We start from the raw sequence: 19,562 nt of genomic DNA, 5'->3' as shown, positions 1-19,562 counted from the left end.
AAACTGTATGTAGTTTAGATTTAGATTAGATTAGATTACAGTGTGGAAGCAGGCCCTTCGGCCCAACAAGTCCACACCGACCCGCCAAAGCGAAACCCACCCATACCCCTACATTTACCCCTTACCTAACACTACAGGCAATTTAGTATGGCCAATTCACCTGACCCTGCACATCTTTGGATGGTGGGAGGAAACCGGAGCACCCGGAGGAAACCCACGCAGACACGGGGAGAACGTGCAAACTCCACACAGTCAGTCACCTGAGGCGGGAATTGAACCTGGGTCTCTGATGCTGTGAGGCAGCAGTGCTAACCACTGTGCCACCATGCCGCCCTCACTGACACTCTGTATAGTTGTAACATGACTTCACTATTTAAGATTTGACTCCCTCGCAAGTTATATTTGCCTTATCTGTGAGCTACCTTTGTGATGCATGCACAAGAACACTTAATCCCTCTGCACTACAATTGTTTAGACTCACTCCCTATTTAAATAATCTCCCTTTTGATTCTTCCTAGTACAAGCACTTTGTTATCTGTTATTTTTGGGATGTTTGTAGTATCTTCCATCATGTAGACCAATGTAAAATGTTGATTTAAATTATCTGCCATTTTTCATGTAGATTGTTATTAATGCTCTTGCTATTTGATTTTCTATTTACCTTATTTTCATATTTTTTCTCCATCTTTATTAACTTTGTAATTGTCCATTGTTGCTTCCTAAAAAAAGGAAAAATAAACAAATCCCCTGGCTACTATAAACCGCTAACTACTTATGACCACCTTTGTGAATCATGATTTGGAGGTTCCAGTATTCGACTGGGGTGTACAAAGTTTAAAAGTCTTGCAACACTAGGTTATAGTCCAATAGGTTTATTTGGAAGCACTAGGTTTTAGAGCACAGCACCTCCTTCAGATGGTTGTGCAGTATAAGATCCTAAGACACAGAATTTATAGCAAAAATTTAGTGTGATGCAACTGAAATTATATATCGAAAAAAACTTGGATTGTTCAAGTCTCTCATTTTTCAGAATGACCATGTTGGTTTCAGTTCTTTCATATTTAAACCTAGAACTTTTTTTAAAAGTTACATTCTCAAGTGAAATTTAACAATAGGTGCCATGTCAGCTCAGATAATGCACTGAAGATGTGAGGTGCCCTCTGTGAGGCTGTCTGTGCACCAATGTTCAGACTGATTCTGTTCCTAAAAAAGGGATTTACAGAATCTTGAGAATGTGACTTTTTTTACAAAAAAGTTCTGGGTTTAAATATGAAAGAACTGAAACCAACATGGCCATTCTGAAAAATGAGACTTGAACAATCCAGGTCTTTTTTGATATATAATTTCAATTGCATCATACTGTAAATTTTTGTTGTAAATTCTGTGTCTTACGATCTTATACTGCACCACCACCTGATGAAGGAACAGCATTCTGAAATCTAGTGCTTCCAAATAAACCTGTTGGACTATAACCTGGTGTGGTGTGACTTTTAACTTGGTGAACCATGGATATTCATCCTTATCTCTAAGTTGTTCTTTTTGACTGGAATATATTTTTGCGTGTTGTGAAATATCCATTTAAATGTCCTCCAAAGCTCAGGCACTGTTTTCCCCTTCGATTATTTTGCCAACATGCTTTATTCAACTCATCTTTCCTACCTCTGTACTTGCCTTTTATTTAAGTTGAGGACGCTGGTTTGAGACCCAAATTGTTTTCTCTCAAGCTGAATTTAAAATTCTATCCTCTAAAGAATACCCTATCTTATTAATCCACACTCTTTACACATGGTTCTAAAATAGCCTGTTTGCAGGAAGGTTTTTAATGCTGTTCTATTATGCCTCCATCTTCTCCTGATTCATACTTGGTTCTACAATGATATAGCTCTTCAGTGATCTACAGATGACTCCCATCTATGGCTTCTTTGCCTGACTATTTCTTAGTTCCACAGAATCTGAATTCTCATCGTGGTCTGTGGCACCTATATCATTCTCAACATTGTCACTGATACCTTCCTTTATACCCCACCTCTGTTTCCTTTTTAGTTAACTAATAGTAATTATCTAATACTTGGATTCTTTCAAGCCTCCAGCAATATGTAAAAATATTGTTTATTTGAAGATTATCTAGAGATGAGTTTTGAAGACTTGGATATTTCACATGTTTGTCAGGTGTCGATGATGATTTGGGTGGCCTGGTTTCAGCTAATGCCATTCTGTTGAGAAACAGACTTTTGGATATCCTGCTAAAGTTATTGTATACTTCAAAAGAGAAAAACAGTGTTAATCCACAGTAAGTATTGCTGGAATTATAGTTTGCTGTAATTAATATATATCTATATATAATGTGCAATGTACACTGTCTACTGTCTAATTTTGTTACCTTGTACTGCATATCAAGTAAAAATCACACATTAATATTTGTGTGATTGCTGTGGGTGGATTTAAGTAGCTGTGGGAGAATTTCAAATTGAGGATAATTTTGACTATATAAAATATTTTTCAAGAATTTCTGCTTGTCGTCTTAGAACATTTAAGCAATGTTTTTTAACATCATTTTTTTTCAGTTTAATTGTTCTTAACATATAAGAAAATTATAAATGTATGCTCCTTTCCTCAGTAACTAGTCACTTAGTCTGTTGTGTGCAGCAACAACAGAAATTTCACCTCCACAGTACATGTAAATACCAATTAGCAGCTTAGTACAGAGAAATTCTATTTTATTTTGTATGCAGCTGGCCAATCACTCTTCACCAGGGCCCGAGGTTGGTGGTTAAGTAATTTTGATGTTATTTGATATGTAAGGCTAAATGCTGTTCTTGCAATTGGATTTCTATTATGTTGTTAAAACTGCTTTCTACCCTATTTCTAGCCTGAAATGTTAGCTTACTTGATTAATTCTTCCCTTTCAAAACATACCTATAACAACAAACCCACAGAGCATGTGAAGAATTGGTGAAGATTTGGGGTTTTGACTGGCTTTTGATGTTCATGGAAGAGCACCTGCATCCCACTACTGTCACTGCAGCAATGCGAATTCTTGTTGTACTGCTGAGCAACCAGTCGATCCTTGCCAAGTTTAAGGAAGGGCTTTCTGGAGGAGGCTGGCTCGACCAGACTGACTCTGTTCTCACAAATAAAATTGGAACTGTATTAGGTATGTGTGAAATCTTACTGTTGCACAATGTTGCTGGTACATCTGGAATTTGCCTGTTTGCTTTCTGCATTATATAGGAGGCATTATGTTTTGTGTAGCTCCTCCCAAAAAATCAAATGTGACGTATCCATGGTGGAATCCTTCTCTTATTGGATGATTAATCAACGGTCAAACCAGTCCAGATAGTGAAACTTCAAATCATGTTATGGTTACTTAAGAATTTGAATTCAGATTATACAAAAAATGAAATCTGGAACTAAAAATTATGAAACTGTTTTAAGATCTTATTTAAACCTACATGGTTCTTTTGAGGATTTTGTTTTCTGGAAAGAAAACGGTCATCCTTGTCTGGTCTCAACTGTATATGCCTATAGTCCTACATCAATTTTCTAAGTCTGGAGATAAATGCCAGTGACCCGATATTCAAAACTTAAATAGTTTGCTGCTTTACTAAGGCACCTTCTCTGTACATAGAATACCATTTTATCACGAAAGTCTGGTATTCTAAACTGGTTTAAATTAATTATGTACAGCAATATAGTTGGGATGCCTTATAATTATTTTTCCAATGTCAGTTTGGTTTGATTGAGGAGGTGGCTATAAAATGCATGAGTTTTACCATATTTGCTGTGAAAATAAGTTCCTGAGCGGTACACTGAATATACAATAAGAAAACAAGAAATGTATTACATTTTCAAACACTTTATGGTAAAGAAGAAGGAACTGTAAACAAAATTTCACATGTACCTTTTGATAAATACTATTCAGGAAATACAGGAAACGTTTATAGTTTCTGAAGCCTTCAAGGTTTAGTGTATAATCCAGCCTGACATATCACTTTTAAACTGATAGATGTTGTATGCCATCTTTTACATGATGCTTTAAACCAAAGAAATTCTCTCTGCCTGTTTAGGTAGATATATTGGATCTGTGTGGAGGATTTCTATTGGTATGGTGACTTGAAGTTATCCCGCAATATCAAAACCATATTAAACTTCTTCATCTTGCTACTTGTGTCTTTCCCATTCCGACTCATTCTTGAAAACTATGGGCCTTGCTAAAAGCAAATTCCTGTAGGACTTTCCTATATTGCACCTTAAAAATAATTCATTGACTGTTTAGCATTTAGGGCTATCCTCAGGCTGGGAAAAGCGCTGTATTAATGGATGTTCTTATAAATTGGTAGCAATTCTACAAGGGTATTGCTTGCAGTTTGGAGTGGTGTAGAAGCCCTGTCTGATGAGAAAAAACTGTTTGCTTTCAATGCTGATTTATTTGCCTAAATTGCAGCAGTATCATTTTAATCTATTAAACGATTAATCTAAAACAATTGAATTGCGCCGCAATTGTGACAGGATATCAGTTTCCAGTAGCTTCAATACTTTAAGTACTGAAGGTGGGATGTGCATGCATGACGATTGACTGTTCAGGCTGTCTAAAGGCTGATATTAATGCAGTTCTTGAGTTCCTGGGTAACATATGCATGTGGTCATCCTAACTGTTTTTAATCCCATTCCTCCCTCTCCAGCACTGAGGTGTGGATATGTAAATTTAAAGGCCCTACCCAAAAGGATCTTTGCTCAACATACAGCAGTACAACCTGGGCAATGTTCAGGTTTGGGCTGATAAGTGGCAAGTAACATTCACGCCACTCAAGTGCCAAGCCACGACAGTCACTGGACTCAATACTGCCTCTGCTTTCTCCCCATAGATAATGCCAGGACTGCTGAGTTTTACCAGCATTTTTTTTGTTTTTGGCTAGAAATTCTGTGACCAGTAACATGCCTTCTTTTTCCCTTGTGCGCCTCTACGATGTTGGTCAGAAGACAATTAGACATATGACTGGATGAATGCAGCTCCAACTACACACTAGAAGCTTGACACTTTCCAAAACCAAACAGCACACTTGATTAACATTCCATTCACTCCTTTAACCAACAATGAACAGAGACCAGAGTGTGTATCATCTACAAAATGCACTGCAGTAACTCATCAAGGCTCTTCTGACAGCATCTTCAAAAAATAATTGATCCCTTGAAGACAAGGGTGGCACATGTTTGGTACACCACCACCTGCAAGTTCCTCAAAGTCATACATTGTCCTGACTTGGAACAGTTTTGCTATTCCTTAACTGTCACTGAGTAATTTTGAAAATCCCTTTCTGACAGCACTGAGTGGCCCTATACCTCAAGAACTGCAGCAGTGCAAGAAGGCAACTCATCACTGTCTCTTCTAGAGCAATTAAGAGCTATGTCCCATGAACAAATTTAAAAAGTTACCTAACTGCTAAGATATGACATAAAACTCTTCTTGCTTCAGACTAAATGCAAGTAAGATAATTTGCAGCATAATTTAAAACAATTTAAATTTTCTTTATGATGCTGTGCAGTCATGTTATGTTGATTAGAAGTCACGTTACCTTTCACTGAAGAGGTTATTTTTTAATGCAAAATTATTGTAACAACTGATTTTTATCTAACAATATTTGTAACTTGTCATTTTTAGGTTTCAATGTTGGCAGAATTGCTGGTGGTAGATCAACAGTGCGTGAGATAAACCGTGATGCTTGTCACGTCCCTGGTTTTTATATTCTTCAGTCATTCTTACCCAAACATACCAATGTGCCTGAACTATATTTTCTGTTGATGGCCCTTTTCCTCCAACAGCCAGTTACTGAACTGCCAGAAAGCCTCCAGGTATGTAATTCATATAATTTTATTCTTTATTAATTTTTAAAAGTTTGGGTGCCATTTTGTTACTTCATTTAAATTCATTGAATACATTTAAGGGTCTAACGCATTAATATGGAATAACATGATTTTTCCCATTCCAACCTGAAGTTGAAAATGTAGAAGTGGGGAAGTAGTCTTATTTTATCCAATTTTGAGACCATTTGGTTCACAAATGTATTTAAAGAATTAAAACAATTTTACAAGTAATAAAATGGAGTAAGAATGGCAAATTATTTTCAACCAATGCAATTGAATGCTTTGTCACTTTAAACTATGACATATTAGAGTAGATTACTTAGTGTGGAAACAGGACCTTCGGCCCAAAAAGTCCACACCGACCCCCTGAAGAGCAACCCACCCACCCACCCCCCCCCCATATTTACCCCTTCATCCTAACACTACAGGCAATTTAGCTTGGCCAATTCACCTAACCTGCACATTTTTGGACTGTATGTTTAATAATTTTAGCTGCTTTGTTTCAAGTCTAGATATAATATTTTTTACACCTGTTTTTATAATACAGCATCAGTTTCATTCTATTTTATCCCATTGGTGATGGCTGACTTGAATCTTGAGATGTTTTATCCTATAAGCTACAGGAACACAAGTGACTCACTGTTTCATATTGTTCATATTTAGTGTTAACCGTCTGCAGCAAACTGTTTTGCTGCTAATAGGTGCTATTTTGTGGAGGTGTTGAGGTCTCAGCTGCTGGCTAGACAGTTGGACAGATCTCCGCATTGCTTCATTTGAGGAAGGCCTGTAGCAATTTGTGCCATAGCCTAGTAGCTGGATGACTTCTGGGCTGAAGGATACAAATGAATGTCCTGCTACCAAGAACTACCAGCCAATGGTAAACCAGCAGCATTTCCAGGGTGACGATGGTTGCAGCTGGTGATTCACTAACCCCAGGCCTCTGAGGATGCACACAGGCACAAGTGAGTGATAGCAAAGAAGAAAACAGTGCGGCAAGCAAGGAGAAGAGTTGGTAGCTTGACCCATTCCTTCCCAATGTCCGATCCTTCAATGAGACCTCTGGGAAACATGCCAGAGTCAACTTGTCACTGTGTTGTGAATCACACCATCTGTTTTTGAGTTAGTGTGTTTCTGCTTTGTTTATAGCATTTTAAACATTGAGAATCTGAAAGATTAAAACAAACTACTTTCTCAGGATGACTTTAAATTAACGAGTGATGGCTTACCTCTATCAAAAAAAACCAATTAGGTCAATATTTAATGATTATTCTGGACCTTGGAAATTCAAATCTTTGAAATCAGCTGATGAAAATTATAACTTAAGAATACGCTGCGAAGAAGATCATATTGGCAATGAAAGAAAGTGGAGCAGACTGAGAATTGTGGCAGCATTCAGAAGTCAATTTTGGAGCTGCTTCTATATTTATGAAATCAAAACAAAAGTTGATTTTTTTCCATTTTTGTTCGTATAGATTGGAAATTATATCAATTTCCTGTCCTAGCTGTGGGCCAGGTGCTGATACCTGGGGTTAGGTTGAAGGTCAGGTGACACTTTTGCTTTGATGTAGCTCAGTGGGTTAAAGGGCATCTTCTGCACTGTATGATTCTACAATTTAGTCTCATTTAGAAAATCTGGAGTTATTTTAGTGCTGATTTCACATCAATAGTGTAGATGAAGTACAATGGGGTAGGTCAGCTATTGCCATTTTGCCAATAAGTATTTGGATTCGTAAACAAACTTGATGGATTTTCTGAAGAGTCTTTTGAAATTCTGAGAAATAATTTAACGAGCACCTTCACTACAAGTTACCATAATTTTCTACTCCGAGATATGATACATGTTTTTTAAGTTTAGATAGAAGTACTTTCAACCATGCATTCTTCTAATCTCAAGTAGTTAACATACATTCATGCCTGGTTTTCTACATTTTACATCCACAAACGTGAGGTCATCCAGAACTCTACTGACTGTCTTAACTTGCGACAAATCCCCTATTACCCTGTGCTCACCAAGTTACGTTGATTCACAGTCAAATAAGGAGTTGATTTTAACATTTTCATCCTTATTTTTAATTAATTCTTCCTTCACTATCACAGTAATATTCACCAGCCTCAGCCTTCAGACATTTATTTTTGTTCTATTTATTTGATTTTATTGTCATGTGTACTCATAAGTGCAGGAGTACAGTGAAAAGTGTATAATGTCACCACACGAGGTGCCATCTTGGGTACAAGTGCCTCAGCACAGGATCATAACAACGTAGAAAGAAAAAACAAACTTAAACATTACAATAATTATAGTACAATGTAAAGCAGCCGAAATACAGACATCTGGTTGTTCTAATTCTTTGTCTTTTGTCCACCTCCCACAATTTTCATTGAATCATTGACCCTCAGTTGCCTGCCCCCAACTCTGGAATGTTCTACCAACAACTCATTGCCCCTCTCTGTTTGCTCCTTTAAAACGCATGTTAAAATTTAACTTTTTGTCATCTCAGTTAATTTCTTCTTATATTGCTCCAAATAATACTTGGTTTTCTAATGTCCCTGTCCACGGTCTTGGGAAATTTTATTATGCTAAATCTGTTATATCAATACAAATTGATATTGTTCCTTCTGTCACTTGTCTATCAAACTAAAATATGGTGAGGCAACACGATCCCTTTTTAAAACGTGTAGTTTTGTAATTAAATATATTGATATAAAAGCAAATTTCTAGTATTACCATTGCATAATACAGCAAATAATTCCCAGTACTTGAATAATCCATCAGTGCTAAATTTATCTATCAATACAGAATCTGCTGGTCTGAATAAAATGGTTCTTTCAAATTTGAGGGTAACTCCCTCTCATGTAGAACTGTAGCAAAACAGCCTGTAAATTTTGCAATTGTAGCATAATACTGCAACATATAAGAAAAAATAGTTCAAATGGTAACTGGGTATCTTTCCACGTGCTTTCTTAATACAGTTTGATTTGGATTCTATCTGGACATTTATCTTCGGTGTTCCTGCTTCCAGTGGAACAGTAGTTGCATCAGTTCACACAGTATGCTCAGAATCTGCTTTTCTATTGTTGGGAATGCTGAGGAGTATGCTCAATCTTGTAAGTATATACAAATCAAATTCAGCTTATTAACTGTATAAAGACTTAGATGAAATTAATTGTGAAAGTAAAACCTTGCTATTCAATGTTACTTGAAAGCAAAGAACACATTTCCACTTCAATTGGTCTGAAATCTACAAAAACCTATCTAATCTAAACTACATTGAAATTAAAAAAATTCTACACATGCTTAGTGATGTATTTAGCGTCAAATTAAGTTAGACATGAAAATGAAGGACTTGTTTTGTCTTGACCTTAACATATTGTATCTTCCTATAGCCCTGGCAGTCTGAAGAGGAAGGTTCTTGGCTTAGAGAGTACCCAGTCACTTTGATGCAGTTTTTTCGTTACTTATATCACAATGTTCCAGATTTAGCTCCACTTTGGACAAGCCCAGAATTCCTTTGTGCTTTTGCAGCAACAGTCTTTCCTTTTAACATCAGACCATATTCAGAAATGGTGAGTCTTTAATTTATGCTAAATTACATAGCATAATTGTGAGTCATTTGCACAAAGTTCTGAGAAGTGAATTAAATGAAAAATGGATAATATTGTGAAAAGTACTTTGTTTGATTTTGCACATTATTAATGTCTGTCTCTGTCAAACTGGTCTTGGTATTTGAGATGTATGGATGAAGAACAAAATGTGGATGAGGGACCTAATTGGCTATAAAGAAGTCAACTGTGTTAAACAAGACTGGAAAGAGGGGCTTTGACCAATTGAGCTGTTGTCTAAGTGGCCAAGACTGAGGATGGTTTTTAAAGTGCATTATGAAGATCACAAATTTTGATTGTACTATTCACAAGTGAAATGCTTTAATAGCATCACCTCCACTGCCATTTAGTTAATTCCTTGAAACTGAGTGCTTAAGGTGATTTGATGAAGGAAGTGGCATTTTTGCTGTCATTAGGATATCTAGCCACACTCTTAACTTAGCTGCATTTTGTATATTTTTATGTTGTTAGCATGGCATAAACTTCAAAAATATCACAATTTCTAATTGCACTTTTGTCCCAGAATGACACGGCTTGAAACTTATCATTGGTTTCGATGCCCTGTTTTACTATGTAAACTTTAAATTGTCTATGATTATCTGTTGCTTGTGATTGTTGTCATAAATCGCCTGTTGACTTGTTAATAAAATGTGGAAAAAGCTGAAACTAGTTGCAAGTTTGTTTTTAGATTAGATTATTTACAGTGTGGAAACAGACCCTTCGGCCCAACAAATCCACTCTGACCCTGAAGAGCGACCCACTCAGACCCATTCCCCTACATTTGCCCCTTCACCTAACACTACGGGCAATTTAGCATGGCCAGTTCACCTAACCTGCACATTTTTGGACTGTGGGAGGAAACCCATGCTGACACTGGGAGAATGTGCAAACTCCACACAGACAATTGCCTGAGGTGGGAATTGAACCCGGGTCTCGGGCGCTGTGAGGCAGCAGTGCTAACCACCGAGCCACCCACTGCTTTGGGCGAGCAAAACTTGCACTCAGTTTGATCAGCGCAGCAGGTCAGGCAGCATTCAAGGAGCAGAAGAATCGACGTTTCGGGCATAAGCCCTTCTTCAGGAATTCCACAACCCCCCCCCCCCCGGTTGATTCCTATTCTCTGCAGTTTGACTAATTGCTTCCTAGTTTCCCAGGTTCGATTCCAGCTTCGGGTGACTGTCTGTGTGGGTTTCCTCTGGGTGCTCCGGTTTCATCCCACAGTCCAAAGATGTGCAGGTCAGGTGAATTGGCCATGCTAAATTGCCCGTAGTGTTACGTGCGTTAGTCAGAGGGAAATGGGACTGGGTGGGTTACTCTTCGGAGGGTCGGTGTGGACTTGTTGGGCCGAAGGGCCTGTTTCCACAATGTAGGTAATCTAATCTAATCTTGATAAAGTCTTATTACACCACTTTGAGGACTGATGAGATTTCTTATCTGCTACATTTTCACTTTAATTCTGGCTATTGACATGCCCAGATCTGTAACCTTAGTTTAAATTGATTTTCTGGCCCTTGATTTCCTTTGCTGTAACTTTGCCACATTGAGTATGCCCACTGTTCTGTAAAGATTTTATCTGAGCTGCAAGTACTTTCTAACATTTTCACTTTCCATTTGTTGTACTGTTGTATTCTTTTTGGATTTAACCGGCGATTTAACTTCACTCAAGGAGTGTCCAACATCTATTCACTTTACGTTGAATGCCAAATCAGGACTGCTCCTATTTGCTAGTAATTAATTCCCTTTCTTCAGGGAGCTCTTAACTCCCTGCCGCAAAGCATCTTTTCCCAAGTCAGAATGCTTTTCCTTTGATTATAGATTATTCCTTGTTGAATCTTCCCAAGAAGGTTTCTTCTGTAATGTTTTTAAGTGTTCAGCTCTTCCATATTGTTGACTCTCCTCATGAGCAGGCTGAGTCTAAAGATGCTGGAAATACCATGACCTGCATCACTGCCAATGAATACTAAGAGGTGGCTAAATTGAATCCACACTGTTGCTCACAGTATTGGATGTACAGTCTTCACTGCTGATCACCTTTTGTGTGTGAGACTGTCTGGAGTGTTGTTCAAAATGGGTTACATTTGTTGCCATCATCTTTTATGGTATGGAATTACTGGACCCAATTGGTCAGGTGTGGTGAAGGAAAACACTTGCTTGTCCAATGAGAATATCTTATCTTAAGCAAGATATACTTTATTACTTGTCATGCACTGAGTGTGCAAGTCTCACTGAAAGGATGGACATTGCATATATGAGAGGAACCTCAATAATAGGTCTTAATCCTTTTGAGATCGTGGGCTGGTCCACCCAGAGGTTCACAAGACAGCTTCACACTGAGGTGGTGCTTATGCCTCAGGTCCATATACAATAAAGTCACATTCCAAATCTGTTCCCATTTACTCAGACCTTCATGGTTGCACCCTTTCAGTCAGGTTTCTGTTGCAGCCACCATATTGAAACGCAAATATTATATGTGATTGTGACAAAGTTGAACTCCTTTTCACCTTTCTTGACCTGTCAACAACTATTGATGTGTTTGACCGCACTATCCTCTAACTGCTTCCCACTATTGACCAAGTTGATGTAACTACTCTCATCTGGTCTGTTCTTACCTATTTTTCATAGCAAGGGATTCACTTGTAATGGCTCTCTTCCAGCTCTTAGAATAATGTCTCTGGTTTCATTGACCTTATACTTTGTCGCTTTTTTTGTTGTCATATCCCTGCTTCTCCTTAACCATTTGAAGGCAAGGTGTTAGTTTTCACTTATTGGACTGCTTGGACATGCTGGAAGGGATTCAACAGAAATTTCCTCTCGTTAAATATTAAGACTGAAGCCAGGGCTTTTGGTTGCCATTCAGAACTCTGTGCATTGGCTACTGGCTCCATTCCTGTTCTAGACCATAGTGTGGGATTAAATGTCACATTTGATCCCAAGATATGTTTTTGGCCTTGTATTCATGCAATCATTGAGCTAATTTCCACCTCTGTAATACATCTGCTGAAATGTACTCCTTACTCTTCTTCCATATACTACTCTACATAAACTTGAGGTTATTCACAACTTTGCCATCCAGGTCATAACTATGAGCAAGTCCCATTCACCACACTTCTATGCTCACTGACCTACATTCACTCTCAGTCAAGCAACACAATAGGCAGAATTTAATGTAGGTGATGAGACTCTTGCCTGTTGACTATGAAGCAAACAAAAAACCTTGTATCTCCTTTTTTACAAAAGATCCAACTAATTAAGTGCTAATTATTCACCACTGCATAGCAGTGTGCCTTCACCCAAAACCGAGGATCACAGGGACAGAAGTCCCATTGACAATGATCACAGATCAGCAGCTCTTCTTTGCTCAGTAATGCCACTGGGGAGTTAGCAGCTGCTCCTTGTAATGCATTCACCAACACCCAGGATTGTTAGAGGATCCAAACCACAAGTAAAGTCATGGCAAGAGGTAGTCAAGGAATGCAGGTTATTGGAGGGGGAGCAGAAAACATGACAGGTGACTTTCATGAGGTCCTTCTGCTGATACCATGTATTGCAATTGGGTATATGAGAGATCTCTTTGGTAACCCGCAAGCATAAAAAAAGAAGCCTCTGCCCAGATATTTGCTCAGTTATGGTGAGTAATTGGTGAGGAGTCAGGACGATCATCCATGAGCTGTCCTGCCATATCCTTAAATAAGGCAAAGGCTGGAAGGTGACAGGTGCTCACTGGGTATCCTTTTCTCCAATTAAGTGCCTCCAGCCACTAAACTTGTTGCAGGGGAGAGCATTAAGTATGCTTGATTTTGTTTTCAAATCTGTCTGTGGAGTTGCCCCTCCCTATTACTGAATTTCCTCCACACAATCTTCTGCTCCATCTGTACTCCTCTAATTCTGGCCTTTTGTTCCTCCCAAATTGTAAATACTGCACAGTTGGTGGCCTTTAATTTTCCTAACTTTTGGAATATCCTTACTCACTTTCTCACTTTCATCCCTTAAGCATACAATATAACCTACGTTTTAGACCCAACCTTTGGTTGTGTAACCTGATATCTCCTTATGTCGCTCAATATCATACTTTGTTTTGTAATATTTCTGTGATTTGCTTTGGGATGTTTTATTACTTTAAAAAGTACAATGTATCTGTAAAGTTGCTTTTCTAAAATGGGATGTTTTTTAGGTGACTGATCATGATGATGATGTCGGCTCTCCTGCTGAAGAATTCAAGGCATTTGCAGGTGATACAGGCATGAATAGGAGTCAATCAGAATATTGTAATGTCGGGGCGAAGACCTTCCTCACCAACCACCCTGCCAGGAAGTTTGTATTTGACTTCATGCGTGTCCTTGCGGTAGAAAATTTATGTCTTGCACCTGCCAGCAAACAGACTACTCTCATAGACCTGCTATTAGAGGTAGGTGTTGATCAACCTGAAATAATACATGTGTAAATGATTTTTCTCACTATTTGTCTATTTTCTTGACCAAAAGGTCAAGATATTCATCTTAATCAGTAATTCATCTCCATGAACAGATGGTGAGAGGACTTGATCAAAATATACATTCTACTATTTTATAAACTAATCTCTGGTTAAAAACAATTGAGGTTCCTTGAAAGGAAGGATCAGTGTCAGGTTGATTTTTAAAAAAGTGGCGTAAGTACAGAAAACAGTGAGTCATAATAACTTATTGATTTTCACTTTGGAGGATGGAAAATTATACTTAACCCCCAGGGTTCAGTTCTGAGACACTGCTTTTTTGTCCATGACCAGGATATTAAAATACAGAGAAGAACTTAAAAATTTGCCAATGATACCTTGCAGCCTGAAAGATTGCATTGGATGCTTCTGGTTTCCATGTCTCCATCGTAGCTGTTCTGATGATGCAGTTGTCCATGTCAGCACCTTTTGATATGTCCTTTTTCCCCCCCCTTCAGCCAAAGACTGAACTACCTAACTGTGGTTGACAGGGTCCTCAGCCACATCTAATCCATTTCCCACACTGTTGCTCTGCTGCCTAGACAATGATGAGGTTTTCCTGTCCTCACCTTTCACCTTGCTGTCTTCCATATTTAAGGTATTATCAAATTTGATGTATGCCACCCCACCCCTCTCCTCAGGATTCAAAGGGGAGCATTCCTTCTGCAATAGCATGATTCAGTGCTTAATCACTTCAAAATCATTTTCAGTGGCACCATTCCATGTAAGCACAGGTGATGTCATATCTGCCCTTTTAGTTCCTCTTTCCTCACCATCCAAGGCTCAAACACTGCTTCCGGGTGAAGCATCGGTTTTCAAATACTTCTTTTTCAATTTGCTAAACTGCATTTACTGTTTGTGGTGTGATCTTCTCCACATTGGGGAGACAGACACTAATTGGATGACTGCTTTAATTGTTGACTAATTCCACTCGGTCCACAAGCATGCTTAGTTATTTGCAATTTAATTCCCTAGCTTTCTCTCTCATTAACAGCTTTCTTTGACCATTAACTGAGTCAAATTCCTGAAACTGCCTCCTGAAAGGCATTGTGGGTCTACCTAGATCTAATGGAATGCAGTGGTTCAGAAAAATAACTCGCCACAATATTATCAAGTGCAACTAGGAGTTGGCAAAAAAAATGTTGGCCTAGCCAATTAAATCCTCATCCCATTAATAAATAATGAAAAAGGCTATTCCATTGGTACTGAGGGTCAAAGAAGCACATTTTTTCTAATAAGCACTTCCACAGACACCTGGACTCAAAACTGAGTTCAGCTATTTTGAGGCTGGAATTATTTTTCTGTCTCACTGCACTACCCCATGCTGTTTTTCCTTTCCCTTCCCAACCATCACGACCACCAGCCACCACTAAAATTACAGACTTCTTTCTTAACTTTGCTGCTTGTTGCTTTAGGGGAGCAGCTGCTTGTTATTTTGCCATTCACACCTTTCGGTCCCATCTTTAAACTCTTGTTATATTGTCACTCTCTTTGGTTATTTCCAGCAATTCCCTTGTAATTGCAAGGAGCACATTCTGAAACTGATCAGCAAGCAAGTTATAATAAACTTGGTGTTGCATAATGTGACAGGATTAATTCACAGCCTCAGGGTAAAGGCACACCTAGATAAATGTGACAAAAATATGATTGAGTTTTGCATCCTGTTTGAAAGGGATTGGTTGCAGGACTAGTATGTTAAGCTTACATAAAGGCAACTATATAGGGCGTGGAGGCTGAGCTAGTTGAAACTGAATGGACATACAAGGCTAGAGGATAGGTTAGTAGAGAGAGTCAGATGTTTAGGGAATATTCCCCACAGAATATTCAAAATAAATCTACCCCTACTGTAATGAAAAGTCCTAAAAGAAGGACCCACCATCTGCAGTGAATTCAAGAAATTAAGGAAAGTATCAAAATGAAAGAGAAAAAATTAGTAACTGAAAAGTTGAGCAGTAGGTCAGATTGATTAGAAATTTAACAAATGCCAGACAATGACTTAAAGGCTTATCAGAATAAAGGCATTAAGAGTTTGAGAGGAAATTAGCTAAAAACATAAGAATGGACAGCATGAGTTTCTGCTAGATGAGTGCTAATCCTCTAGAGAGTGAGAATGAGGAGTTACTCGTAGATAATAAGGAAATGGTGGATGTATTGAAGACAGAAACAAAGTAGTTTTCATTACAGAAAATACAAAAAGCATTTGGGAGGGAGAAAGGAATTTAGTGAATTGAGTTCTGAGGAAGGTTCACCCGACTCGAAACGTTAACTCTGATTTCTCTTCACAGATGCTGCCAGCAATTTCTATTTTTATTTGGAATTTAGTGAAATGAAATCGACAGGGAAGAGGTATTAGATAAACCCATTGGGCTGTGGGCTGGCATGTCTCAAGATCCCAGACATACCTAATTTAGGGTCTTAAAAGACTTGGTCAGTGAGGTAGATGATGTGCTGGTGTTGTTTTTCCAGAACTTCCCTCTATTCAGGAAAAGTTCCATCAGACCAGAAAATAACAAATATAACCCCTGTACTCAAGAAGAGAGGGAGATAAAAAGGGTGCCAAAGGCCAGTTAACTTGCCATTTGTCATGAGGAAGCTGTTAAAATTAACTGTAAAAATACAACTATCGGCTTGGATAAGTTCAAGGTAATTGTGAAGCAAAAGTTGTATTTAACCAATTTATTAGACTTGTTTGATTTAGTTAATGTGCTGTGGATGAAGGATAGCCAGTAGATGTACTGTAGTTCAGTTCCCACAAAATATTTGGCAAGATTTTACATCAAAGAAACATTCTAGAGGAAGACCCACATTTTGTGGTTATCTAAACAAGTTAAGAAAGGCATCAAATGTAAAGAAAAAGTCTATTATGGAAAATAAAGGATCATAGTGTCAGGAGTAACATTAGCCTGGATAGTGTGGTTAGTGGTTAGCACTGTTGCCTCACAGCGCCAGAGACCCGGGTTCAATTCCCGCCTCAGGTGACTGACTGTGTGGAGTTTGCACGTTCTCCCCGTGTCTGCATGGGTTTCCTCCGGGTGCTCCGGTTTCCTCCCACAGTCACAAAGATGTGCAGCTCAGGTGAATTGGCCATGCTAAATTGCCCATAGTGTTAGGTATAGGGGTAAATGTAGGGGTATGGGTGGGTTGCGCTTCGGCGGGCCGGTGTGGACTTGTTGGGCCGAAGGGCCTGTTTCTACACTGTAATGTAATGTAAGAAGATTGACTAGCAGTAAACCAAATATACATCAATATGTACTGATTGACAGGATGAGATGATGGAGTCCTGCAGGGATCTGTGTTAGTGCCTCAATTTCTTACAATTTCTATCAGGGCTTCAGATGAGGGGAGTAACCACATGGTAGTTAAATTCACAGATGACCAAAAGATAGGAAAATATGCTGTGAAGAACTAGGAGCAGGAGAAGGCTATTCAGCCCTTTGAGCCCTCACCACCATTCTATATAATCATAGCTGATCCCATTTCGACCTCTTCTGCACGTTACTTCTTGCTCCCCAAAACCCTCCAAACTATAACTTATTTTTTTAAAATCTGTTTATTTCCTCCTTAAATTTACTCACTGTCTCGGCATCCACCTCACTCTAGGGTAGAGAATTCCACAAATCCATGACCCTTTGAGAGAAGTAATTTCTCTTTACTCTGTTTTAAACCTTCTACCCTTTATCCTAAGATTGTGATCTTTCATTCTAGATTGCCCCACAAGAGAAAACAGCCACATGGTGCCTACTTGGCCAATTGCCTATAAGTGTAGGGTCAGAGATCTACATCACAGAAAGAAGCTGTTTGGCCCCTCATGTTCTCATTGCAACCATCTAACTATTCCAATCCCATTTATCAGTGCTTGGCCCGTAGCCTTGTATATCTTGGCATCTCAAGTGCACATTTGAATACTTTTTAAATATTATGATGGTTTCTGCCTCTACCACCCTATAGGCAATGAGCTATTCTATACCTCCATTACACCTCTTGTTCTTCTAAACTCTAGACAGTATGGGCTGAAGCTCCTCAATATCTCTTAATTAGATAAACCCTTCATGTGGGAATGAATCTCCGTGCTAAACTGCCTCCAATACTACTACAATCCTCCCCAAATAAGGGGACCAAAATTATACATAGTGCTCTAGGTGTGGTCTCATTATTGCCTTGTACAGTTGCAGCAACATTTCCCTACTTTTATATTTTTTAACCCTTTTCCATTAAATGCCAAAATTCTATTTACCTGCTGTGTATTACTCAGACAGCTAATGACTGCAGAAATCCGAGTTATTGAGGGGTTTAGTTGCTCAAATACATCAGTTATGAAAAGCTGGCATACAGGTACACCGCATGATCCAAAAGTCTGATGGGAGACTATCCTTTATTATAATTGGAATTAAACATGAAAATCTGGATGATACACTTCAGTTAGACAGGACATTGGTGAGTCTACGTCTCAAATATTGTGTGCAGTTTTACCTCCTCATTTAAGAAAGGATGGAACTGCAATCAAGGCAGTTCAGATACTTGTGAATTAAAGAAGTCAAATGTTTTCACATGTAGATGGGAAAGTGGGATCTGAACACAAACCAATCACCATGTTCACATTGAATGGCTTAAGGGTTGAATGTGTACTTTTGTTCCATTTTTGTATGTTCATATATTGTTTAATATCTCTTATCTTCTGGCCTATCACAAACCTCCCTGATTTTCTTCTTCTTGTCACGCCTTTAACAGCTATTATGTCTCTCAGTTTTAGCTGTTCTGTTCAACAGTTGCAACTTGAAATATCGATTCTGTTTGTCTCTCCACAGAGTATTGCCAGCACTTCTATTTTTGTCCAATACATTCTCTGTATACTTTAAGATTAAACAGTGGTTTCATTCTCAACCATAACTGTGGAGCGTGCTTTATTGAAAATAAGGTTTAATAGGATTATAGTGTCAAGCAAAGTAATAGAGATTCTTAATGTAGACTTTTCTTTGCTGTTGTCAAGGCCTCACCTGACAGATCAACACGAGCTCAGCAAAAAGAATTCCAAACTTGCATCTTAGACAGTGTGATGGATCATTTATTGGCAGCAGATGTTTTGTTAGGTATGTCTGACTACCTTCAGATAATGGTGTGGAAGAAAAAGTATCATACTTGTGAAAATTCCATTAAAATGTTCCGATGAACTGTTGAATCAATACTATCAGATTATTTTGTATAATGATTTTATTGGCTTTACTAGTTATTATGTAGAGTTGCTTGCATTTGACATGTACACTATTTAGTTTTTTTGTGAAATGAGAACATCTATAACAATACAAATCCTACGATAGGTGCCAGTAATAATAATACTAGTGCGGTGCTTACACATGGATGGGAATCTGAGATTTAGTGATCACAAATATTGCGAAAAAACAACATTTAAAACAGATTACCATTGTAGCTGATCTGCATAACCTATTACTTCTAGGGTGTAGGTTTGTTCGCTGAGCTGTAGGTTTGAAATCCAGACGTTTCGTTATCTGGCTAGGTAACATCATCAGTGGCGAACTCCAAGTGAAGCGAAGCTGTAGTCTCCTGCTTTCTATTTATATCTTTTTCCTAGATGGGGTTCCTGGGGTTTGTGGTGATGTCATTTCCTGTTCATTTT

The 19,562-nt window shown here is 38.4% G+C and overlaps 1 protein-coding gene across 6 annotated transcripts in view; it reads left to right on the top strand.

The window, feature by feature from the left end:
* Positions 1-19,562, top strand: part of wdfy3 (WD repeat and FYVE domain containing 3) — a 407,974-nt gene that overhangs the window by 241,245 nt on the left and 147,167 nt on the right. For 5 of the 6 annotated variants that reach the window (XM_043696108.2, XM_043696088.2, XM_043696098.2 and 2 more), the window contains 7 exons: positions 2,170-2,290; positions 2,937-3,154; positions 5,660-5,850; positions 8,833-8,967; positions 9,247-9,426; positions 13,634-13,867; positions 18,918-19,017. In XM_043696108.2, coding sequence (XP_043552043.2) covers positions 2,170-2,290; positions 2,937-3,154; positions 5,660-5,850; positions 8,833-8,967; positions 9,247-9,426; positions 13,634-13,867; positions 18,918-19,017 — 1,179 coding nt within the window. The remainder of the gene's footprint in view (positions 1-2,169; positions 2,291-2,936; positions 3,155-5,659; positions 5,851-8,832; positions 8,968-9,246; positions 9,427-13,633; positions 13,868-18,917; positions 19,018-19,562) is intronic. The other variant, XM_087985817.1, reaches the window with a different exon arrangement.

This window comes from Chiloscyllium plagiosum, unplaced genomic scaffold, assembly GCF_037043375.1.
Source record: "Chiloscyllium plagiosum isolate Xiang-an unplaced genomic scaffold, Cpla_swu_hap1 HiC_scaffold_1, whole genome shotgun sequence".
In the NCBI taxonomy this organism is placed as follows: domain Eukaryota; kingdom Metazoa; phylum Chordata; class Chondrichthyes; order Orectolobiformes; family Hemiscylliidae; genus Chiloscyllium; species Chiloscyllium plagiosum.
This window is presented reverse-complemented; position numbering and strand designations above follow the sequence as displayed.